Source organism: Erpetoichthys calabaricus, chromosome 2 (assembly GCF_900747795.2).
Source record: "Erpetoichthys calabaricus chromosome 2, fErpCal1.3, whole genome shotgun sequence".
Taxonomy (NCBI): Eukaryota; Metazoa; Chordata; class Cladistia; order Polypteriformes; family Polypteridae; genus Erpetoichthys; species Erpetoichthys calabaricus.
In genome coordinates this window covers 297112783-297139085 of record NC_041395.2, presented here as the reverse complement: position 1 = coordinate 297139085, position 26303 = coordinate 297112783, and the positions used below count along the sequence as shown (strand labels likewise).

At 38.3% G+C, this 26303-nt stretch overlaps 1 protein-coding gene across 6 annotated transcripts in view; it reads left to right on the top strand.

Annotated features, from left to right (window-relative positions):
- Nucleotides 1-26303, top strand: part of vti1a (vesicle transport through interaction with t-SNAREs 1A) — a 508387-nt gene that overhangs the window by 63465 nt on the left and 418619 nt on the right. For 5 of the 6 annotated variants that reach the window (XM_051922191.1, XM_051922193.1, XM_051922190.1 and 2 more), the window contains exon 2: nt 24001-24059. The exons of the other annotated variant lie outside the window; for it this stretch is intronic. In XM_051922191.1, the coding sequence (XP_051778151.1) occupies nt 24001-24059 (59 nt within the window). The remainder of the gene's footprint in view (nt 1-24000; nt 24060-26303) is intronic. 6 annotated transcript variants of the gene reach the window in all.

Below are 26303 nucleotides of genomic sequence, written 5' to 3'. Positions count from 1 at the left end.
GGGCTTGGGTGTTTTCATAGTAACGTAACATATTAGTGGCAAAGTAATTGAAGGTTCCGCTCAGCTTATGTCTGTGAAACTAGGAATACAGGAGTCAACAAGTGGGGTAACTGAGCATTTCTGACAATTGCAGTGCAGCTGTTACAAGAAAACACTTACATATAGATAAATAAACGGCTTAACTGAGTCCAGGGAAACTGTGTAGTATTCCATCAACCTACACATATTAAAAGCACTCGGGTCTACATACAAAACTATACGGAAAACTTCATAGAATGCAGTCATGTCACAACAGTGAAATCAGTATAATCTGATGGAGTTTTTTGTAGGGCTGTGTCAGCGTGCATCTGCAAAAGGAAAAAAGTTCTATCTAGTCTGAAATGGAAAGAATGTAATAGATAGATAAATACTTGGCACATTTTGTTTGGTTGTATAGCTTTCATCAGGTGTGTAAGTGGAAATGAAATAGTAGGTAACATAAGGGGAACCGGGAAACAAAGCCAGGGTAGATGAAAGTAGAAAAGGCGAGAGGAGGAGAGAAAAAGCTGCCATTAGAGAAGATGGAGAGATTAAAATGTTAGTTGGTTATTAATACCTGTAGAAATATGTGGTCCCAGCCTGAGAATGAGGTTAGCTACTTCAGTTTTGTGTTCAGTCTTGCCTTTAAAGCTCTGTGAAAGAACACAAACAGATCATTGTGGCCACAGATATAAATTGTAAGATCTTTAATTTTAGTGACTCAAACATACTCTCAGAAATGGTCTGCAACCATCACACTTTTTCACCAGTATAGATGGCTTTACACGTCCTACAAGAAATGCTGTAAATTAAGATTTTTATACTGGTAAGAGGCCCATTGTTTTATGTTAAATTTCTCGGAGGGACCAGATATAAGGGTATTGCTGTGTCACTTGCAAATGCATCACCAACATCTCCTCTTACACCCCATAGAGCCTGATGACACAGCATCTCCTGTTACACCGCAAAGAGCCCGGTGAGGAAAGAGACTCATCTCTGTGAAGTGAGCTGTGGATGAGACCCTTGCATAGGTTAGGTGGTTGATGGAAGGAGATCAAGGGATAGTTTGGATAAATGCCTCCTGTGGAAGGTTCAGTCTTCAGAATGGGGTGGAATGAGATGACCAGCGGGACATGGATTTCATTATACGGTTTCATCTTAGAGTTGATGTTACAAGGTCTGCTCTTGTTGTGATTGAGGGACCTGTCCAAAATATGAGAAGGGTATCTTTATCAATGAAGAAACTCCTCATTCTAAGTGCTTTATTACACTAAGAGATGGCAGAATCTAAGGAAATGTCAAAGATGTAGAGAGTTTTTAGTGTGTGAGGAAAGGGAGGAGCTGTAAAGAAGATAACTGTGCGAGACAGTGGCTTGTAATAGATAGAGATTTTAACTCCTGGAAAGCTGACAAAAGGACTGATTATCTAAAAATGGTAGAGTTGTGGTAGAATCCTTGTCCGTAAACATTGGGAGATGGATGGAAACCAGTAAAATCATTAATGAAGGCGGCACCAACACAGTTGTCCAAATATCATTTGTATAGGTCGGGAACAAAGCCGAGGTAGTAAGAAAAGAAACACTCTTCTACCCAGCCACAGATGGCCACCCATGAATTTGGTGGGGGGATGTGTACAATGTGTGTGAGTAGGCCATTATATGGATTGGCACCCTATCCTGTCTAGCTCTTCCCTAATAAGCTGAATTAAAAGGGCCTGATCATGTTATATTAAAGTGAAACAAAAGCATTATCTAGACAGAGGGTATGTTGAAAGATTGATGGTGGCTAGTAAAAATTAAATAAATAAATAAAGAGCCTTTGGCAGTGCTGTCTGGTGTGCCACAGTAGACTTAAACTTGTATTGGAGGTGCAAAGTGAGTTGACCAAAATGTTGTTCAGAAAATGTGAGGCACTGTTAATAAAAGCTAGCAGTAAACTCAGAATCATTTTCTTTGCCTCCAGAGAGTCCAGGCTAGTGCTCAGAATAGAGGCAGCCTTCCTACTTAACTTAAGTCTGTTGGCATCTTCTGTTCTTTCTCTATGAGTCCTAATTTACTACTGCGTAAAAATGGCCTCGCTTGCAGCCATGGACTTATCTAACTGTATGTATAAAATACCAAGGGTTGTCTATCTGTGATGCAAAAAATTACAAATCACTGGGCCTTGAACTTTGAGCTTGGTCTTAATAAACAGCTTATGACATACATGTAACACAACACAAAAATTGTAGGTTACCTCCATCACGTAATTGTGCTTTGGGTCCTTCTCAAAGCAAGCAGCGGCGTGGCCACATGTTCTAGCTGAGAGGAAAATAGTTGCCATACGGGCACACAGCATTGCTGATGGAAAAATGACCATGGCAGTGTCTACTCACAGTGAAGCATCTTACACAGGTTGACCTGTTGTTTTCATCGCAAGCACGAGTCATACACTCTGAATGCAACAGAAAATTGTACTTCACCAAAGAATTGGAGCTGTGGGCTTTCTCCGCCACATTATTGGGCTTTAGTTCCTTCTTATAGCGAGTGGTGTTGTGGCCACATGACATGGGTGATGTGAGCATGCAGCATATCTACCAGAAAAAGAACTGCAGTGATATCTGATGGCAGTGAAGCACACTGGAAAGGCTGACTATTTGGCACGACAAAGGTGGCAGCATCCTCGGCAGTACTGTGTTTCGTGAGCAACGTGTGAACCAAGTTTCTTCAAGGACTGGAGGTTTGATTGTTTCCTAGTAGAATGTAAGGCTGAAATATTTCACTCATATCAATGGACTTTGAGCCACTTCAACTCGGTCCCTAAATGGCTTCCGTGCTTGCGGTCCAGTCGAGTTTCTGTCCATGGAAATGCTGAGGTCCTTATATACCTGCATTAGCTCAACTCTTACTGAAAGGATGGAGACCAGTGTAAAACTCTTTCGTTACACATGTTAGGTAAACAGGAAGGATTCTTTTTGTTGGCAATATTACATAGTATTTTGCTTCTCATAGAGGGCATTATTGATTATCAGATTCACTATTCATGTATTCTGCCACACAAATCTTTTTTTTTGTTCAAATCTCGGTCATTGTCTGTGTGGAGTTTTGCATAGTCTTCCCATGTCTGTGGGGGTTTTCCTCCAGCATCCTCAAAAATGGTGTGAGTGTAAGGTTATTTGATGATTTGAAATTGGCTAAGTGTGAGCATGTGAACTGGTGGCCTGCTCAGGGCTGGTTTCTGTGTTGTGCCAGCTGTTGTTTGGAAAGAATCCATAACCTTACAAATCAAGACTGAATTGAGCTGCTATTCACATGTGTGGTGTAAATTAACATATTAGCTTATAGAGGATAAAACATAATCATCAATTATCTGTGTGGCTATGTGAAACTTACGTTCTTTTTAAATTAAGAAAACACTTATGTAAATTTACCATTAAAAATACATTTATAAGACTGGCTCTTACAGGTAGAACAAACTAAAAATATACTACCCTTCATTAAATACTAATTAAAAAAGCTAATTGTACAAACTTGCTTAGAAGGAAATGCTACAAGTAAACCCAACTGGGGCAAGGTCTGAGTTTGTCAGGTTTTTTTTTTTAACATTTAAAGTACAGTTTTGGATATTATTCAAAATGTTCATGTACACATTTGCATTTATGTATGTCACATTGTGATATTTTTTTCTTTATTTTTTTATAGTACATGCTGTTGTTAAAAGTAGAATTTTATAGGAATAAGTTACATTTTGAATTAAAATTGTTTTATGGAAAAGTAGGTACTTTTATAATTGCTGTATTTAAAAAGATTTCTACCCTGGTACGTTTACCGTAGATATTTATACTTTTTGTAGTTTTCTGCACTTGGCAATTGCATGTCACTGATGTTTGTAGGTAAAATGAAAAATGGTTTTGCAGACCATGAGAAAGCTTCAAAAATTACTGTATTTTGTAGAAAGGTGAGAAATTTTGCCTACAACAGAAATGCCTTTACATGAACTGTCATGAATATAATTGGAAAAATATTTTTTTTGTTAGTTGTTTGAGTAATTATGGTTTTAATAACTGAACTTGACATTTCTGCAAAACCTGAAAGTGTTGTTTTTTGATTTGCAAATGCCTGTATAGGGCTGGTCTGAATTCATTATAGTTCTGTGAACCTTGTCATTTTAATGCCTCTCCTAATTATGAAAGCTCTTTCTGACTGAATGGAATGAAAATTCTGCTTGTTTATACTTTTAACTTGAAACTCTATCAATGGATGAATTATATTCATTATTTTACATTTTGAAATTTGAGAAAAATATTTATTTTGATAGTCCAACTAATTAGTGTTTTCTTGTGTTTCACAATTCACTTGCCTTTACTCAGTACTCATTTCCAATAATAGTTGTGTGATATTTTTTTTATTTTTTGAACTAAACAATTAAAACATATTGTAATCATATTTTATGTGACAGTACCAGAAACATTCTACAAGTATGCATGAACTACTTCCTACAGTAGCTGGTAGTTTGCTGTTTTTTAGTTAATGAAGCAAGCAGCTGTAATGTCTTGTGTGAGTATCTGATTTCACTGCAGTAAAATCATACTTTATGTCATTATTTGGTTTTTTGCTTTTGCCTTGTTGTTTACATGAATTTTTCTCCTTGATGAAGACATTGCTGATAAACAAATATTATACTAAACTGCATAACACATAATTCAGTCAAAGTTGAGTTATCTTTTGTAAGGTCAGATTTAATTAAATTTAATTAATACTGTTAGTGTACAATGTCCTTTATGGGATTAAAGTAAAAAAATCAGGAGTGGTTTCCCCTAGAATTTCTCGAATACTCAGATATGAAGATGTATATTTGACCAGTAAACCGCAAGACAATGATTATATTTTTATATTATGTACATTAAAGAACCATCAACAACAAAACAAATTAATAATATATTGAACAATTATTATAAAAGTAAAGTTGAATAAATCGGACTCTGCAGCTGCATGAATAAAAAATAAAGTACCACTTCCTGTAAGCAGAAATATCCATTTTGTACCAATTACTTGTATGCAAAATGCGGTTGAACTAAGTGAAAGTGTACTGAAGTTATCGTGTTTACATACATACATACATACACACACACACACACACACACACACACACACACACACACACACACAGACATACAGGCATAATTTGAAAAATGGTATTTTTGGGCTCAGATGTCTAAAACATCGAGATTCATCAAAATCTCAAAATGGAATTTTTGGAAGATTTCAATACTTTCCCCATACTTTGTACACGAGAAAGTCAGGGAGGTCTAAAACATCAAGATTCATGAAAATCTCGATAGCGAATTTTGGAACGATTACAATACTTTCCCTATACTTTATATTTGAGAAAGTAAAAAACCCATCCATAAAGTTAAAACATAATAGAGGGTAGTCTAATAAAGGGGTGTCAAACTCAGATTTGTTGAGTACAAAAAAATAACACTATATATACCCAATGTAGACCAGAAGCTGTGGCGGATTTAGAACGGGGCTGTATGTGTAGAATTTATAAGGCCCATAATATTTTACCAAAAATGTTTAACTGATTTTAACAGGCTTAAAACAAGACACCATAACCTAATAATGTTGCATTAGATTTAAAATGAAGTGCACAGTTCATTATTACTCTAGTCTAGTGGTTCTCAAACTTAGTTGTGGGGTCCCCTTGTGCATACAGGTTTATGTTCCAAACATGTTATGTTTTTAAATTAGACTTCAAGCCTTCTGAAGTAAGCTGTTACAGTGGGTTGAAAAAGTATTCAACCCCCTAGACCAGGGGTAGGCAATGTCGGTCCTGGTGAGCCGCAGTGGCTACAGGTTTTCATTCCAACCCAATTGCTTAATTAGAAACCAATCATTGCCAATCTCAGACCTTATTTAATTTTATGGCTTCTTAGTCTGTGCAATGTAAGGCTATTATATCGTAGATTTTTTTCCTTTCCAAGGATATCATCCAAATGATTTGAAGCCTAAAACAGATCATTTTCAGTCTGTCACATTTTTCTATTAAGTGTTTTATTAAATCAAACAGTGCATGACGAACATACACAGATGTAATTGGAAAAAAGCTAGCTGGAGAACTGCTGGCTGCTTTGTCTTTTACATCTTATTGCTAATAAGGAGCAATTAAAACACTGAATGCAGCAGTTTAAGATTGAAATAAGCAATTAAGGTTGGAGAACCTTAACAAGCGAGACCACTAAAATGAAGCATTAAAATGTCACTTAAGCAATATGTGCTTCATCAGCAATAATTGAGTTCTCGTTAAGGAACTGGGTTGGAACAAAAACCTGCACATACTGCGGCTCTCCAGGAACGACATTGCCCACCCCTGCCCACCCATAGACTGCCTAATGCAGACAGTAATTTCAATGCACGTCTTTTTATTAATATTAAAAAGGCAGGTTTACGGGGGATATTATAGACACGGGACTTTACCTAAATATTACCTGAGATAACCTTGCAAATACCAGAGTACAAGAGTTTTTAGACTATTTTTGTCTGTTTTTAACACGTTATGTTAACACACCAGTGCGGGGTGAAGCCTGTCTAGATTTAGTATTTTGTAATAATCAAGATAGAATTGAGGGTGTAGTGGTGATTTGAACTGTTACGATCAAGTGACCACAATTTAATACAGTTCTCTGTGTTTTGGAAGAGTGTGGATGCAAAGACTAAAACTATTAAGTTTAACTTTCATATGGCAAATTTTGAGCAGATGAGGCAAATCTAAGGAGGACAGACTGGGATAAGCTTTTAAGTGTGGAGACAGTCAAGGAGCAGTGGAACAAGTTTAAGAACGTTTTGCATATAATGCAGGACAGGTACCTGGCTAAATTTGGAATTAGTAGGAAATTAAAAAAACTGAGCAGAGGGATAATAAAGAGTTGAAAAAGAAGCTGCAAAGGAAAGAAGAGCTGTGTAATGTTTATAAGATTAATAACTCCAATGTGAATCATAGGGCATATGAGAACAAGAGGGCTACTATTAAGAAAAAAATTAATGAGGCAGTTAGAGAGGAATATAACAGATAAGGCAAACGATGACCCAAAGAGATTCTTTCAGTATTTTAGCAGTAAAAGAACAGTCAAGGAAGAGGTGGAGTGCCTCAGGAATAGTAAAGGAGAATTAAAAAATACAGACAGTGAAATAGCACATGCTCTAAACTTAAATTTTTCAGAGTTCTTCACATGTGAGGAAGTAGATAATTTCCCAGCAGTAAAAGGGACTACTAAAGAGGTACTGAGTGATTTGTAAATTATAGAGGGAGAAGTACTGTTCAGATTAAATAGGATGAAATCAAACAAATCATGAAGACTAGAGTTCTTAAGGAGGGTACTGAGTACATACTGTACATAAACCCATGATTCACATTTTTAGGAAGTCACTGCAAGCAGGGGAAATTCTAAAGGACTGGAAAATGACAAATATTATCCTGTTATACAAAACGGGTAGCCAGGCATATCCAAGCAGCTATATGCCAGTATGTTTAATGAGTATCACAGGTAAATTAATAGAAGAAATTATTTTGGATAAGATTGAGCAGCAAATAGCAAGAACAGGAGTTTTACTGAACAGTCAGCATGGGTTAAGAAGAGGGAGGTCATGTTTTACCAACAGGGTGGAATTGAATGAGGAAGCAACAAGAGAATATAATCAAAGTGGGGCATATGCTATTATTTATCTTGACTTTCAGAAAGCATTTGATAAGGTGCCATCTCAGAGTTTAGGCATCAAAATAAAAGAAGTGGGAGTTCAGGGTGTTGTTTTTGATTGATGCAAAATTGACGCAGTCATAGGAAGCAGAGGATTATGGTGTGAGGATCTGTTAAGAATAGTGTTTCACAGGGGTCAGTGCTAGGGCTGCTGCTCTTTTTAATATGTATATCATATTGGACTTAACACTATCAACTGCCAAACAATGTCCAGAAACCATTAAGAAGAATAACAGAATGTTAGGTTATATAGCATGATGTGTGGAGTACAAGTCCAAGGAGGTTATGTTGAAGATTTATAACACACTGGTGAAGCCTCATCTGGAGTACTGTGCAAAGTTTTGGTCTCCATGCTACAAAAAGATCATAGCAGCGCCAGAAAAAGTCTACAGAAGAGAAACTAGGCTGATTCCAGGGATACTGGGGATGAATTACGAGGAAAGATTAAAATAACCTAGCCTATTCAGTTTAAGCAAAATAATATTAAGTGGAGATATGATTGAAGTGTTTAAAATTATGAAGGGAATTAGTACAGTCTGTCAAGACTAATATTTTAAAATTAGTTCATCAAGAACATGGGGACACAGTTGGAAATTTGTTACGGGTAAATTTCACACAACCATTAGTTGTTCTTTACACAGAGAACCATAGACACATGGAATAAGCTACAAAGTAGTGAGTTAGACAGTAGGACTTCAGGAACATTCAAAACTAGACTTGATGTTATTTTGGAAGAAGTTATTGGATATTATTGGTGAGCCTTGTTTAGCTGCATGGTTTGTTTTCGTGTAGATTATTCTAGTGTTAGTGTTCTAAAAACCAAATAATGCATTAATCACAGTGACCTGCCATGTGAGACGATAAGAATCATGAAAATGTAGTGACCTTCAGTATTTGAAATGAAGAAAGCTTTCCAAGTAAATATAATTCTTCAAAAACATGTGCTATTCAGAATGGCATGCCCTTGCAAACTCTACATAAACTGTTTGCATATTTAACACCACAAACCGATATTTTGAATTTCAAATGAACAAAGTCAATCATAATGCCTTAATTTATGGCTCTTTTTACTGTATTATTTAAATTTTAGCATTTACTTAATAAATCTTGGTGTGGGGCTGATCCATTTCTCAATTGTATGAAAGTAAACACCCAAAGTAATGCCCCTTTCCTTTTTGTTAAATAAGTGTTTCTTTTTGCACACTCTCACTTGTATCCTGTCACTTGTCCATAACTTAAAACCTTCTACAGCGGTATTGTGAGCTTGTTTGTTGTCAGCATTTGTTCAATTGTAATTAAGAGATTTTGGCCAATAAACTCCTCAGTGGCAATTAAATTGAAGAAAAAAAGAAATAGTAAAATTAGAAAAGGGGGGTGGATTTGCTTGAGTGCTGTGTCCAGTGCTGAAATAACACAGAATGAAGAGATGGGTCAAAACACACACAAAAAAATTTAAATGTAAACACATTTAAAAAAAATGCACAAAAAAGTTAAAGAAATATATGATAACAGAAACTAAAATGGAAGAAAAGAAGTCCAATTTTAAGGTCAAAATAAAATATACAATGTTTCCTAATTCTGTTAGGAATTCAGTAATGATGTACTTTAATAGCATTGATGCTTGAATATTTTAATAAGAAAATGAAATAAATAAGTAGCCTAGGAGTTCGTTGTTGATATTTATCAGTTCATCCTTACATAGGGTTGCCAGATTAGAAAATTAGAAATACGGGATCTCTGTATATTACTATATATATAAATTTATACATGCCCCCTACACACCCAGACCAATATATTATATAAAAGTAGAGACATAAGTTGGAAAACAAAAGTAAAATCATTTGAAAATTATTTAATACACACTAAAAAAAATTTTTTGTAAAAGTGAAATTATCTATATATATAAAATCCCTATGTGCGTCCAGGTGTCCGTGTGTGGGTGTCTTCTGGTGAAGTGCGCATGCGCGGGGCACGGTGCTATGCGCGATATTACTGTCAGAGAAAGTTAGAGGCGTTTTACGGAAATACAAACCAGTATTACTGCGAGAGGAAATTAAAGGTACACAATACAGTGACGCATATTACAGCCACATACAAGCCAGTATTACTGTCAGAGGAGATTAAAGGCATATTACTGACGTGCACGCCTGTATTACCGCCAGAGAATATTAAAGGTATATTATGGACGTACGGACGTATATTATGGACGTACAAGCCAGCGGACGTACAAGACGGTATCCTTCAATAAGGGCGAGCACAAAAAGGCGAGCCTCAAAAGGACGACCTCAATTGGGCGCAGCAAATAAAGGCGCGCGTAAATAAAGATCTGCACCTGTTGCTCTTCACATATTCCAGAGCCATTTGAACGAAAGTATCTACGCGCCCTTATTGAATAGAGCCGTACAAGACAGTATTACTGTCACAGAAAATTAAAGACACACAATACACGGTGGCAGCCCACGAAGAACGGTCAGCTCAGCAAGTAAACATCAACAAAAGAAAGGCTGAAAGAAAGAAAAATACGACCAACAAAAAGAATGAGATCAAAGTCCCTTGCCAATTAATATAGACTGTTCCTACTAATGTTTATGCACTACTGTTCTAGTGCCCGTTATTGTAACGGGCTAAATGACTAGTTTGAAAATATTTGTTTAATACAGACGGCAGAGAAAATGATTATTATTTAATACAGGCAGTTAGAAAAAAAGTGGGCCGTGGAAAGTAGTAACAACACACTTTGTTGACACTGTATGTTGAAGTGCTGATACAGAACTGCACAGCTGTGTGGCTGGAGAGCCAAACAGTAACAGCGTTGTGGTCCTCAGCCAACCATAACAACTGAACAAGTTGCAAACAGGCAGCAAACACTAGTTGCCTCGTTACATTTGGGTTATTTTCATCAAGAGAATCTGTGAAAAGAAAGTATAATTACTTATAAAGTTACAACTAAGTACCGTAAGAAGGTAGTAAAAATATATTTTTATTACGAAATTTGAAAATGAACTAAATACAGGACATTTGGGTGTCCCTGAAAGGTCAGTATGGGACAGGGGACAAAATGATCAAATATGAGACATGTCCCATATATAAGGAATGTCTGACAACCCTATCCCTACATCCACTTTCAAATCTGCTTAATTAGTTCATGGTTGTGTGGAGCAAGTGACTCTGTCTGCAGCACTGGGTACAAGTTTATTGCAGAATATGCTCAAACTCACAAACATCAAAACTGGAGTACCTGAAAGAAATGTCTTCAAGTACAAGGACATTGTGCAAATAGTGTATAAGCAGAGCCTGGATCAAAATTCAAACCCAGAACTATGAAGCTGTCTTGTTAATTGTGGGTTTAAAGAGTATTAAAAAATTGTTACTTTGTCAAATATTTACTTATGTAAAATTATATGATGGGGTAACTACTCAGGTAAAAATAATATGTAGGCTGTGTAAAAATTAACTCTTTTAGGGCTGGTTATTTTTTTCCCCTTTTCTCCCAGGGCTGAATATTTTTTCCAAAAAGCTCAGTTTTCTGAAAAGCACACAAAGCAATGGTGTCACACACAAAACAATATAAAATTTCTGTTGCTGGTGTAGTGGCTGCTCTTGCCACCTGTTCGCCATTTCTGGTGGCAGTAGTAACCGCCTGCCAGGCTATCTTTACACAGTGGGCGGCAGTTATTGCAGTGCAACACAATCTGGTTTGTACCTCTTGTTATTGTAAGTGGCAGTCCTCCACGCACGTGCACGCGCCTTCTGTCCCGCCCCAACTCCTCCCAGAATTATGCCTCTTTGAATATGCAAATCAATATAAATAGCCCTTAAGCTCAGCCTTCTGTGAAAAGACAATGGGAAAAGCACGGGGGAAAATATAAGAATTTCAGCGAATACCAAATGGAGGCAAAGGAAAAACGTACTATTTGTTGGTTTAAACAGTGGTATAATCAACAAAATCAAGTTGATCAAGTGACAGACTGTCGGAGAAGCTCGAAAGCTCAAGTTCACAAAGTCGCACAGTGCCCGAAATAAAAAAGAAATCACATATCAAAGTCACCGTGAAAAGGCAAGTCGTAGCCCACCGTCTGAGTGTCATATGAAAGCTTATTAGGGTACAGGCAAAAAAAATAGGCACACAGTGGGGAAAAAAGCACAAAATGTCAACTTTAATCTTGAAATTTCCACTTTAATCACGTAGTTTATTTTGCCATTAAAGTAGAACATCATAAACTTCATCTTAAAATCGTTTAATTTACTAGTTTCTCAAATCCCATTGTAACTAAAGTAGCACATTAAATGCTTTGTTCTGTATTTGATCTTCTATGTGCTGTGTGTGTGAATCACTACCTGCTTCTTAAACGGGCTTTCTTTTTCTCTGACAGGACACAGAATCCATTACATTTGTGATATTACAGCTCTCTGAATAATTAAAATACTGAGATGTATACGTGAAATCTTTTTCATGATGATAGGAGTTAAAGCACGTTATTAAACATGGGAACACAGTGGCGCAGTGCTTGTTCATGTCTCACGCAAGAGGCTTGCTGCGCCATGCGCGACCTTTGATGAAATAATTTATTGCAGCAGTACTGTCTCTTTCAAACGTACTAACCTCCAATTCCTGTCCTTACTTTTCTTTCTCCAAATACCCAATCGCCACACAATCAGCTCTGTAATAGACGTGAAGCCATCTGTAAGCTTAGAACGCAGATTCTTCAAAACTTTTAAGGAACATTGAAATATCTTCGTAGTACATGTTTAATTATTCTATCTGTCTATCCTTCCAGTGTCGCGTCAGCACAAGCAAGAATACAACGCAATGCAGGAATAATCCATGAACTAACTAGCGCTGTGGCACCGTGTCCTCACATGTTTAATTATTAACAATACAGATTATTTAAATGAAGTTAAAGTTTTATCTGTATAATATAATCAACATATTTTGCTGCATTTCATCTTAAAAATGATATCGTCATCATATGTAAATACGCTCTTTATAAAGTGGCGCAGGTTGTGCAATATTATAACTGTATCCCAAGTTTACAGTCTGGTGATTGTAAGTCCAAACAGTTCTACAAGGAGCACTTGATGGACTGATTTAGTGCGTTTATATTTCTTGGGATGAAACTTTTTCTAAACCGCGAAGTCTGTACAGGGAAGTCTTGGAAACGTTTTGCCGTGGCTGAGTCAGCGTCTGCTTCATGCTGTATACCGATAATTCTCTTTCCGATCAGCTGCTGCTGTGATTCCCCACTCAGATACAGTGATATAAATACTCCGAGTAGTGCAGTGAGAGTAATATGGAAAAAGATGATCTGCTGTGGCATCCCTTAACGGGAGCAGCTGAAAGAAGAAGAAGATGCATTGAGAGTAACAACGCTAAAGCAGTTATGGTATTTGGAATACTATGGCTATTCCCCGGACCATTATATTGCTGCAGGTTAATTACAATCAGATGCATTACACTAATAAACAATATGCAGTTAGTTTCAGTGTATTTATAAAGCCGCGTCAGGAATGTGGGTCTAAGAAAGAAAGGGTGACCACACAGGAACAGTAGCACTGCTTTGACACTGGGTGCCACCAGTCTGCAAAACCGAGCGGAGAAATTGCGTACACCAGGGCATGAGGTACCGTGGAAAAGTGCGTGGCTTTACGCCAAGTTTAGGTTTTATACATCGCGATTTGAGCGTGGAAACGTTCGTACGCAACATTTCTGTGCGTATGCACCGTTTATACATGAGGCCCCAGATCACTGGAATCAAAATCAGAGTCCGACAAGTCAGAGTCCACAGAGTATTTTGCTTTGCACATTTGCTTCACTCACTTGCCAGATGTTGATGCCTTTTTTGCCGTTGTTTGCTTTTCACTTCTCAAGTGAACGCAGGGAATCTTGGTCAGACCAACAAAGCTAACTTTCCTTATAGCAAAGAGAGTTGAACTAAAATGTGATATCGAGTTTTGTGACTGTTTACAGCTGATTACCCCTGGCCGCATTCAGCCTCAACCCCTTGTGTTGACAAAGTCGACATCTGCCCTAAAAGAGTTAAGTAAAAGGGCAATTTAGTTACTTTAGAAAAGAATAACCTAAACTGTCCATTGTGTTTTGGAAAGCATAATGGGAATAAGCAAAGAAACAGAATAGACTTCATTTATCAAATGGGATATTAATGAAATATATGCTTGCACACACACATTCATTAATTAATTTTCCACTGCTTATCCCAAACCAGATTGTGGAGGCAACAGTCTTAGCAATGAGGCTCAAATGTCCCTTTCCCCAGCCACACTTACCAACTCATACTGTGGGATCCTGAAGCATTCCCAGGCCATCTGGGAGATATAATCCTCTCACCGAGCCCTGGGTCTTCTCTATGGTCTTCTCCCAGCTGGTTGTTCCCGTAAAAACCTCCACAGAAAGGAGTCTGGGAGGCATATATCTGATGCCCGAACCACCTCAGTTGTCTCCTCTTGATGTGGAGGGTCAGGGGCTCTACTTTGAGCCTCTTCCTGTTGTCTGTCCTTCTTTAAGGGAGAGCCTAGCCACCCTGCAGAGGAAGCTAATGTTGTCTGCTTGTACGTGCAATCTCATTCTTTTGGTCATTACCCAGAGCTCATGACCATAGGTGAGGGTAGGGACATAGATCCTCTGGTAAATTGATAGTGTTAACCTCAACTGGCATAACCTTTCCTTATCAAGGGCCCCGGAACACCATACTCTTCCAGCACCCTGCACAGAATCCCTTGAGGAACGTGATTATATGTAGACTGATTGGGTGTACTCCCTTGCCCCCTACAACAAGATCATAATGAGAGTAAATAACTGGTCCACTGTTCCACAGCCTGAACTGAATCCACATTGCTCCTCCTGGATCTAAGGTTCCATAACTGGAACTTTCCTTTCCAGTATCCTGGCATAAACGTTTCCAGGGAGGCTGAAGAGTGTGATTCCCCAACAGATGGAGCATAGTGTCCAGTCCCCTTTTTTAAAAATGGGGACCACCACCACCCTGGCCTTTCACTCCAGGGGCATGGCTCTTGATGACGCAACATTGAAAAGGTGTGTCAGCCACGACAGCCCAACAATGTCCAGACCCTTCAGCATTTCTGGGTGGAACTGATCCATCTCTGGGGTCTTGTCACTGCGGAGCTGCTTAACTCCTAACTTATTTGCACACACAAACAGAAACAGTGTACTGTATATGACAATTAAATTTGTAATTATTATGGGCATTCATAGCATATGCATAGTAAGCAAGTAATCAGAATCCCTAAACGATCAGTTAACAATGTAGCCTATAATTCTCAATTATAAGCTATCATTTGAGACAGCAAAGACTTAAGTGGAGGGAAAAGAAAAGTGTGCAGTTTTGCAAATTAGGTGCAATGGTACTGACATCCAAATAGTTAATGTGTTTTTTTAATCCATGTTGAAGTTAGGCAAGAACAGTTTGTACAGCACCAGCATATAGAAATAATTTTTCAGAACTCAAATTCTTGTAGTTTTTTTTGCACTCCTTTAAATACATGAAAGTGTTACCTGAAATATGCGGTTAGATGAATAAACACTGTGTCGCCTGCTGATTATGTGTGACGTCAATATAAAGATGTTTGGAAGACATAATCAGTTCTTAAGAACTGTATCAGGTAAGCAGTTTGCAGTGGCCATCACAATTCTCATTTGGGAGGTTTTTTCTGCAGTCAGGGAAACAAATACATTGTTCAAAAGGCAAGCCCAAACACTGTTGAGTGCGCATATTCTTATAAACAAAGTGACTGTTAAATATGGCAACTTACCAATTTACATTAATAAAATGTATGTACTAAATGCAACTCACTTTTGAATTATACTTTAAAGAACACCAGCTTTTTTTTTTTTAAATGATGCTACCTTTTGCACATGTTGCAGTCAGAATTTTACTATAGTATCTCTCAGTACCCACAGCTGTAATTTTCTTATTTGCACTCAAAAATTTTAAACACACTGCTAGTTGAAAAAAAAACAAATTACTTCTATGTCTTTTTATTTATCTGAGTGTTTTTATATGCAGACAACTGTACATTTTTTTGCAAAGCCGAGATTACACAGTATAAAAAACGTCTTTGTTTTATGTTCTTGAGACTGAACAGCACTACTAAGCTGACCAGGGAAGTGTATTCTCTACTTTATAAAATGTTCTGCCATTGCTGCCACTTTATCAATAGCTGTCCACTTCATCCTCCATTGCACAGGTAACTCAGAAACATAAAGTCACTGTACACTACAATGGGTGGTTTTACTGCAGTATTTTGAGATGCACTCACTAACATAGCAGGAGAGAACTGGATGTTTGCATTGTGTTATTTACTAAACAGTCTGTGACCTCCATCCATCCTCTTCAGCTTATACAAGATCGGGTCGTGGGGGCAGCAGCTTGAGCAGAGATGCCCAGATTTCCCTCTCCCCGGCCACTTCTTCTAGCTCCTCCGGGGGAATCCCGAGGCGTTCCCATCATCTGCAAAAAGCAGTGACCCAATCCTGAGTCCACCAAACCAGACCCCCTCAACGCCCTGGCTGCGCCTAGAAATTCTGTCCATAAAAGTTATGAACAGAATCGGTGAGAAAGGGCAGCCCTGGCGGAGTCCAACTCTCACTGAAAACGGGTTTGACTTACTGCCGGCAATGCGGACCAGGCTGTGACACCGGTTGTACAGGGACCAAACAGCACATATCAGGGGGTCCGGTACACCATACTTCCGTTGCACCCCCCATTGGATTCCCCGAGGAACATGGTTGAAAGCCTTTTCCAAGTCCATGAAACATATGTAGACTGGTTTGGCAAACTCCCAGGCACCCTCTAGGACCCTGCTAAGGGTGTAGAGCTGGTCCACTGTTCCGTGACCAGGACGAAAACCACACTGTTCCTCCTGAATCCGAGGTTCGACTATCTGACGGACCCTCCGGCTGAGGAGTGTGATCCCTCTGTAGTTGGAACACACTCTCCGGTCCCCCTTCTTAATTAAAGAAAGAAACTTATCAATAAAACCTTTTGAGTCAGTAATCAGGCAGGAGAAAAACTGTTCATTGCGTCATTTATTTCACCTGCAGCACCAAGCTGAGGAGGAAGCATTCTTTAAAGAAGTCTGTTACAGCATGATGTGAATGGTCAGATAAACAAAGGATAGAGGTTCATTTTATAAGCAATTGAATTTACAAACGGCGTCAATCAATGCATATCGTTTACTCTGGTTGGTTTGTTCGTTTATACCCAAATTACTTAAATAAAATAAGTCTGTTTTATATTTTTCTTGTTCTTCCTTTAACCTTTGGGTTGAGCTACCATCTTTGAAATTTCTGTGTATATAACAGCTGTTCATTCTGGTTGTTTACAGGACAATTGCTGACGTCTTAGTTATCTTTCATTTCAATTTGTTGTTCACTTGACCTTTATCTAGTTTCCTGATATGCCTGAGCAGGTCTCTGCCATTTATTAACTCTTTTATGCTATTTATTTAAGGTGAATTTTTTAATATGGAAGCATATAAAAACACTTTATCCTAAATGACTATGTGACCTATAAGTCCAATTTTTCTTCCACATGATCATTACCAAATAATGCATTTTTAAAGAAGAATTTGCACATAAAGAGACTTTAAAAAGTACAAAGTAAAGTAATCAAAATAAATTAAATGTGTTACTTTACACCACTACCTCTAGTAAGAATGAGAGCCAATTATTATGAGAATGAGTTAAGACTTATTTTTGAAATGTACACTAATAGAAAGTGAAAAAAGAACACATTGTAAATGTTACAATACAGTGCTGAGATTTGGATTGGAGAATTATCAGAGTGCGTTAAGAGCATGATTGCACACATAAGGTGATACAACATGTTTTTTTCAGTTCATAGAGTGTCATGTTTTAGTATACTAACTTTGATATCGAGTGTAACCTCCCGGTGCTGTAATACATGCCTGCACTCTAGCAAGGAAACAGTCATTGACAAATGTCCTCCCGTGGAATGGGAATGCCCTGTACCCTTAAAACTTGGAGCTGCAACAGCTTAAAATTCATCATTGGTGACAGGGTGTGGCCATTCTTATTGCTGTGAAAATGTGTCTTAATGTAGCTGCTTTATAGTGCCCTATGCGTACAACTTTATCTGCATGTGGACAGCTGCTTTAAGGAAAGTGACTTACTAGCTCTGTGTAAGTAGACCAAACAGTTAAACTACACCTGTGTCAGTTATCAAATCATGTGCGCACTCACCGCAGTACTTTTATTATAGGAGGCTTCCCCGCTCAGCTGCTAACCCCTGCTGCAATATGGCATTTACCCATACCTAGTGCTCTTATCACTATACTTTGAATATATTATCACAGAGATTCCTATGTTTATTATTTTGTTTTGTCTATGCTACAGTTACTGTTAAATATATTGCTGATATGAGTGTAAAGTATTTACACCCTTACTTGCACGTGGACATCTGCCTCAAGCAAAGAGACTTGCAAGCTCAGCCCAAGCAGACCAAACGGTTGTCTTCAGACCTGAGCTACACCTGTGCAATCACCAAAGCAGGTGCCTACTCACCACGTGGCTTTCTTTTGAAGACGTCCCTTCTCAGCTGCTAACCCTTCTGGGAATATGGCAATCACTCATATCAGGGGCTCTTAACAATATACCTTGACCCAATCTTCTTTTTCTTTCAGCTGCTCCCATTTAGAGGTCACCACAGTGGATCAGCAGTTTCCATGTATCCCTGACTTTAACATAATTTTCTGCCACACCGACTGCCTTCATGTCCTCCCTCACTACATCCATAAACCTCCTCTTTGGCCTTCATCTTTTCCTCTTTCTAGGCTATTCCATCGTCAACATCCTTTACCCGATGTACCCCTCATCCCCTCTCTGCACGTACCCAAACCATTTCAGTCTAGCCTTTCTCACTCAGTCACCAAACTGTCGTTCCTGTGTTGTCCCTCTAATATACTCATTCCTAATCCTGTCTGCCCTCGTTACTCTGAGAAAAAATTGTAGCATCTTCAGCTCTGCCACTTCCAGTTCTACCGTCTATGTTTTCGTCAGTTCCACCGTCTCCACACCATACAACATAGCTGGTCTCACTATCATTTTATAGACCTTCCATTTCATTTTTTCAGTTAACTCTTCTATCACAAATCACTCCTGTCACTCTTCTCTACCCATTCCACCCTGCCTGCACTTTTTTCTTCACCTATCTGCCTCACTCTCCAGTCAAACAGTCTAAAATCTATTTTATTATGAAGCAGAATTAATAAAAACACACAGTTAACCGATGGTAGCAAAAGTAGGAAATATATTTGAAAAGAGTCTTAAAAGTTTAGGAAATGTATTTGAAAAAGAGTCTAGTTAAAAATAATTATGCTGAAAATAAAAGTGATGGAAGACAAGTCTTTTAAAGTCTACAGTAGGTACAGAGTTGCTTCAGATTGTTGTTCAGTCCGCAGATGTCTTGCCAATTTCGTTGGGTTCTTCTTTCTTTGTTGATCCGTTATCTTCTGTCCTAGCTCTTTCTCTTTCCTGTTCTGTTCTTCCTTTTTCTGCTCAGCATTCATTCCAAACTTAAAAAAAGCCTAACTTCAGGCCAAATTAACAATGAATAATCTATAAGTGTTTAAATTTCTCAGGATGTTTGTCCATTCAGATCCTAATTACCCCAAGCTCTAATACATTAGTAAAAGTATTCATAACAATCTATTTTTTAAGATTCTAAAAGAATGATCTAAAAGATACAAGGTTCAAGTCAGTAATGATATAGAATTTAAAATCAATCTGTATTGGTTATTAAAAAATTACATAAGAATGTGTTTAAAATGGGTTTTAGAGTCCAGAGTTTAAAGGTTTAAGGAGACTCTGTTTAAATACAATCAAAAGGTCCAGGTTTTCTAATTGATGACTGTTTACTCAGATGTCCTTATTGATGGCAGGTTAATTAACTGTAGTTTCATGATACTCCATGTAGGATACAGATAGTTTTAACATTAAACTCTTCATATTATGATTCCCAGCATGGGCCATGTGTGTTTACAGGTATATACACAATGGATGTAGACTCACATCAAGTCTCCACTGGACATTAACACTCCATCACTGATTTTCCGGAAGAATCTGCTTTCTGTCCTTTTGTATTTTCATTTTTGTATGCATTTTACTGTTTGTGTCTAGCTATTTTGTTCACCACACATAAAGCTTCTATCTATATATATAATTCTCTAAGCCGCCGCCAGAGCGGGCAAGACACCCATGAAAGCACGCAGGAATGAGCCACGCCCACACCCATGAAAGCACTTGGGAAGGAGCCACGCCCACCAACTCTAAGACCGTTGGATACGACGAAAACTCGCAGAGCCACGCCCACCAACTCGGGCGCGACGCCTCGGAAAACACAGCGTCGTTTCTGTTTGTCTGTGCTACAGTCCACATGCAGCTCTGAGCCACGTTGACTTTTCGGTTACGACGCATGACCACGTGCAACATCGCAAACTGTTTTACACGCTACATACAGCAATTCGCATCCGCGTCTTCTTAGATGGTCCTGCAGGAACACGGAAGACGTTTCCCCACCCACCAACACTCTTTATTCCCCGGCCCGTGTCCACCGCATCCGCGACAAACATGCATCTTCTTAGATGGTCCTGCAGGAACACGGAAAACGTTTCCCCGCCCACCAAAGCAAGGACCATGTAAGAAGAGGCATGTTTGTCGCGGATGTGAATTGCTGAATGCAGCGTCTAAAAACAGTTTGCGAGGGGTATCCCCATGGGATCCTTAAAACAATCCTTTAAAACTGAGGTTAAAACACAATGAAGGAAGCAGTCTTTAAAAACCAATAAGCCCTGTGCCTCTTTTTCATTAGCGTCTCACCTGCTTCACCGATGCAGGCCCTGCAACAGTCGAGACGCTCTCTCAGCATCTGACCTTCTCTGTGCCTGACTCCACTATAGGCTGCAACAAAATTATGAAAGTACGGGCGCGTTTGTTTCACACAAGCTGTGTGTGTGGGTGGGTTGGGTTGGTGTTAGTTAGTTAACTAGTTACTCGAAGGATCTCAAGATTTAATATGCACAAGCGGTAACACTGCAAAAGCAGCCCAAACCAGAAAAGACGGCTGGCAAAAAGTGGCCGACAAATTAAACGCATGTGCATTGTACTTACTGAAAGCAGCGTTACGGATTTTGCAAATGTTCATTTTTTTCCCTCTGCTTAAAAAACATTTAAAAAGTGGTGTGATTATGCGGCGTATACTACGCCACGGGTTGGTATGCAGCGTGTAAAACAGTTTGTTTGTCGCGGATAATTTGCCTTTTACTATTACATGAAGACAATTTCCTGTTAATACTTCGCTACATTGATATAGCGGTGTTCTCAGTATTCAAAGCGCTATCCACACAGGGAGGAACCGGGAAGCGAAACCACAATCTTCCACAGTCTCCTTACTGCAAAGCAGCAGCACTACTACAGCGCCACAAGGCAGTTAAAGAATACACCGGGCTCGATTTTGTTTTCACTTCTGTTTAAAGAGATCGGGTCGTAGATAGCATTGTTGCAATGTTACTTTTCTTGGTGGCTTATTACATTACGAATGTTTCACATGTTCATTTTTTCCCTGTGCTTAAAAGACATTAAAAAAGTGTTTCTCAACTGTGACTCCGGAACATCTCAGTACGCAAGCTATATTAAGCGTCAACAACGAAGACTCGCTACACCTTAATCTACAAGTACTGACACTTATCCCTACCGACGAAGTAACTTTCACCAGCGTGGCCTTCATCGTCACAGACGATCCCGCTTTCAGTCACGGACAATTATATGTTGCTCTCTCCAGAGGTCTATCTTTTCATTCACTCACAGTGGTATCCACAAACCCACCCCATTTGGACAACTGTGTCGTTCAGGAAGTGTTCACCCATCAATACATAATTATGCGGCGTATGCTACGCCGCGGGTGGGCTAGTTTTTTATATTTTTAAGCAAGCAGTTGTGCAGTATGTTAATATAATTATAAATAACTAGCAAAATACCCACGCTTCGCAGTGGAGAAGTAGTGTGTTAAAGAGGTTATTTAAACATATATATATACATAAACATATATACTTATATATACATATCTACATATACACATATCTACATATATACATATATACATATATATATATACATATATATATATATATATATATATATATATATATATATATATATATATATATACAGTAATCCCTCGCTACTACGCAGTTCACTTTTCGCGGATTCACGACTTCGCGGGTTTTTAAATACAAGTGATTGCCCGCCTATCGCGGAAGTTATGTTCCAGACCCATCAGCAACAGGAGAAAATCCGCGATATAGAAAGACCATATAAATAAACATTTTTATAGTTTAAGCCTTAAAATACCCATCCCACATGCTTTAAACACATGTAAACTTATAAAACATACTTTGTTAACACATATGATATGTGGATGTCGGGCTAAGGATATGAGTAACATCTCACTATTATAAAACATTTTAACTTCACGCAAGACAAGACAGTGAGACAGGAAAATTGGTGATGTACAGGCTTAAAATTATTGACACGCAGAGCGACAAGCAGCACAAAGCCAGCACAAAGTCCACTTCTCCTTAGCGTTCATTCAGCTCCCCACCCCCTTGACAATGCGAAGTGGCAGGAGTGTACTGCGCCTCCGGAGAGGGGGGGTTTGAGTGAAGGTGCGTTCACCTCTCACATACACACACACACACTTCTCCTTCCGAACGCGCAGAGCGACAAGCAGGCATTTTGGCAGAAGCAGCACAAAGTCCATTTCTGCTCAGCGTGAGTTCAGCTGCCCCCCTTCACAAAGCGAGTGCAGACACATTGACGTCTGATCGCTGCGTGCAGTGTGCAGTGTTGGTCTGAGGTGTTTAAGAATGTAGAAAGTGTTTAAGAGCATAGGAAGTGTTTATAAGAGCATGGGAAAGGTTAACAAGAGAGTGAGAAAGGTTTATAAGAGTGTGGGAAGGGTTTATAAAGCCTTAAAATATGTATAAATAATAAAATAAATATAGGTCGCTACTTCGCGGATTTTCACCTATCGCGGGGGGCTCTGGAACGTAACCCCCGCGATAGGTGAGGGATTACTGTATATATATATATATATATATATATATATATATATATATATATATACATACACACACACATACATACACACACACACACACACACACACACATATATATATATATATATATATATATACACACATACAGACACATATATATACATATACATATTTACATATCTACATATATGTATACACATATATACATATCTACATACATACACATCTATCTATCTATCTATCTATCTATCTATCTATCTATCTATCTATCTATCTATAAAACAAGGAAGAGATTTACAGCACGAGTCAAACGCGGGAACGAAGGTAAATGACGTTAATTTTTGAGTGTCTTTTAATACTGTGTAAGCATACATATTAACACGTGCAATTAAACGTGTGCATTTACGGGGTGATTTCTCAGGCTTAAAAGCTCGCCTTTTATCAATCGCGGGAACAATGGTAAATGACGTTGTTGAGTGTCTTTTAATACTGTGTAAGCATACATATTAACACATGTGCAATTAAACGTGTGCATTTACGGGGTGATTTCTCAGGCTTAAAAGCTCGCCTTTTATTAAAAAGGTAAATGCTAACTGTTTTCATTCTGAAGGGCACAAACCACGTTAGATTTCAGCCGTTAAACACGCAAAAATGTCGGTACACCAGATAAATAAGCGCAACATATTATCAGTTGTATTGTATGCTTACAATACATATAGAAATGTGTTAATCGTTTACCTTCGTTCCCGCGTTTGACTTGTGCTGTAAATCTCTTCCTTGTTTTTAGTTCACGTGATTACGTAGGAGGCATGATGACGCGATACGTGACTCCGCCTCCTCCATTAGAGTATATGGACAAAAAACAGGTTCCAGTTATGACCATTACGCGTAGAATTTCAAAACGAAACCTGCCTAACTTTTGTAAGTAAGCTGTAAGGAATGAGCCTGCCAAATTTCAGCCTACACGGGAAGTTGGAGAATTAGTGATGAGTGAGTTAGTCAGTCAGTCAGTCAGTCAGTGAGTCAGTCAGTGAAGGCTTTGCCTTTTATTAGTATAGATCATAAATATGTTTTATATAAAATTTATTCTAAAATCAACTAAATAGTAAAAATACTGTTTTTTTTTTTTTTTAGATGAGAAGAAACAAATGGTGGTCGGTGTTGAGAAACAACTTGAAGAATCTAGAGAACTGGTGAGCTGTTTTTATTTTTCTTAAATTTTTAAAGTGAGCCTAGTGCTTTACGATGCTGGATGTGTTAGTGGCTTGCTTAGTATCCTATGTTTAGGAGGCCTACATCAGCTGGAAATGCCAACTAATTCTGCACAGTAAGCTCAAAGTGGCAAGCTTGTGTTGTAGTAGTGAACTGGAGGATTTGTTAATGAATGGGCACTACAGCTGTAGTGCATAGTAGACTATAATCCAAAGAGATACAGACAAGTGGGAAGCAGTCAGATGTTAGAGGTTTGTAACCAGTTTTAGGATTTTATGGAGCTGGATGGTGACTCTGATAATTGTGAAGTGATAGGCAGGGATGAGGACCTCAAAACCTGTCCTCAGAAAGAGTGATGAACTCAGTTATTAGGCAGATTGAGTCTTAGACTGGCCCTAATGACATGCATTTGTGATTGTCTTAGTCTGAACAAATAACATAAGTAAGGGCATGCTGCCACTTCTACAAGACAAGTTTAAAGAGGTAGGTATTAGGTAGGGGAGCAGATCAGATAAGATGTTCTTTTCAGAGGTTCTATGTGTGCCATACAGCAAACTAGGTAAGGTTGACCTGATTATAAGGTTTTGCTTAAACGTTTGTGTAGGGTATAAGTTTATCGGACATTTGGTTACCTTTTGGAACGGATAGGACATGTACTGCTGTGCTGAATTACAGATGAACCACTGCACCAGATGGGCCTTAGTGTATTGGGAATGTGTTTATGTAAGTTAGTGAAGTTTGGGGGGGGGGGGGATAGGGGGGGGCGTTGGTGGCAGGGAGTGTAGGACAGGTCAGGTTATAACTTCACTTAAAATAATAGAAAATAAAATCAGTGGCACATTGAAATTTGTTTGCCTTAATGTCAGAAATATCAAAAACAATAACATAAATCTGTCTGAATCTGAGAGATTTGATAAGAAAAATTGAAAAGGTGAGGGAGTAGGCATTTGTGTAAGAGAAAATTTAAATGCATTTTCGCTTCTATCAGATAGTCAGCCATTTCTTAATAAGATAGATAGATAGATAGCTAGATACTGTAGATACAGTAGATAGATAGATAGATGGATACTTTATTAATCCCAATTGGAAATTCACATACTCCAGCAGCAGCATACTGATAAAAAACAATATTAAATTAAAGAGTGATGAAAATGCAGGTATAACAGACAATAACTTTGTTTAATGTTAACGTTTAAACAACCTCTCCCCCCCCCCCCCCCCCGGTGGAATTGAAGAGTCGCATAGTGTGGGGGAGGAACAATCTCCTCAGTCTGTCAGTGGAGCGGGACAGTGACAGCAGTCTGTCGCTGAAGCTGCTCCTCTGTCTGGAGATGATACTGTTCAGTGGATGCAGTGGATTCTCCATGATTGACAGGAGCCTTCTCAGCGCCTGTCGCTCTGCCACAGATGTCAAACTGTCCAAATAAGGGTATTTGGATTTCTAGAAAGCATCAAGGGTAGAGCCCTGACATTAAGAATGTGTTATAGACTCTCAGTGCAGATAATATTAACAATATCCAATATATCTTATTAATAATACAAAAAACACAAGTTTAGAAGGACATAGTGTTTTAATTGAGGCTTTAATTATGCAAATGTCAACTGGGAAAACCCTTTTAACAGCAGAGCATGAGAAGAGGGATTCACAGAGATAATCAGTGATTGTTTACAAGCATACTTTGTTAAAAGAGCAACGATAAGACAAACCTGTCAAGATTTGCTATTCTGTTAGGTATTTGAATAGAATTCAAGGGGTAGAGGTTGCCAAGTCATTAGCATCAAATAATCATAATATAATACATTTCTCAGTGCTTTTGCAGAGTGCATCATCATTCATTCAGCTCTGCAGTTCCATTCACAATTCAAGTGAGGTGAGCTTTCTTCCCCTGGCTCCATTGTTGCTCAGCCCCTACCCTTCTTTGTTCAAAGGACTTACCACCCATGATTTGAGTGTTTTTTGTTTCCAACCTGGTTGGTTTATGAACAGCTATTCTTTTTTTTATATTTATATTGATTTTAATTAGAAACAGATAACATTAGATACAGTAAAAACAAATTTAACAAATCAAAGCGAAATTCGACTCCCACCCAAGAGAAAGAGAGAAAAGCCAAAAGGGTATTCTTTTTCCTGAAATGGAAACTTATTCTAAAATGTTATTGTTCAGATTGTGCCATAATTTTAAAAAAAGTTTTGAACAGATCTTCTAGATTAAAATTTGATTTTT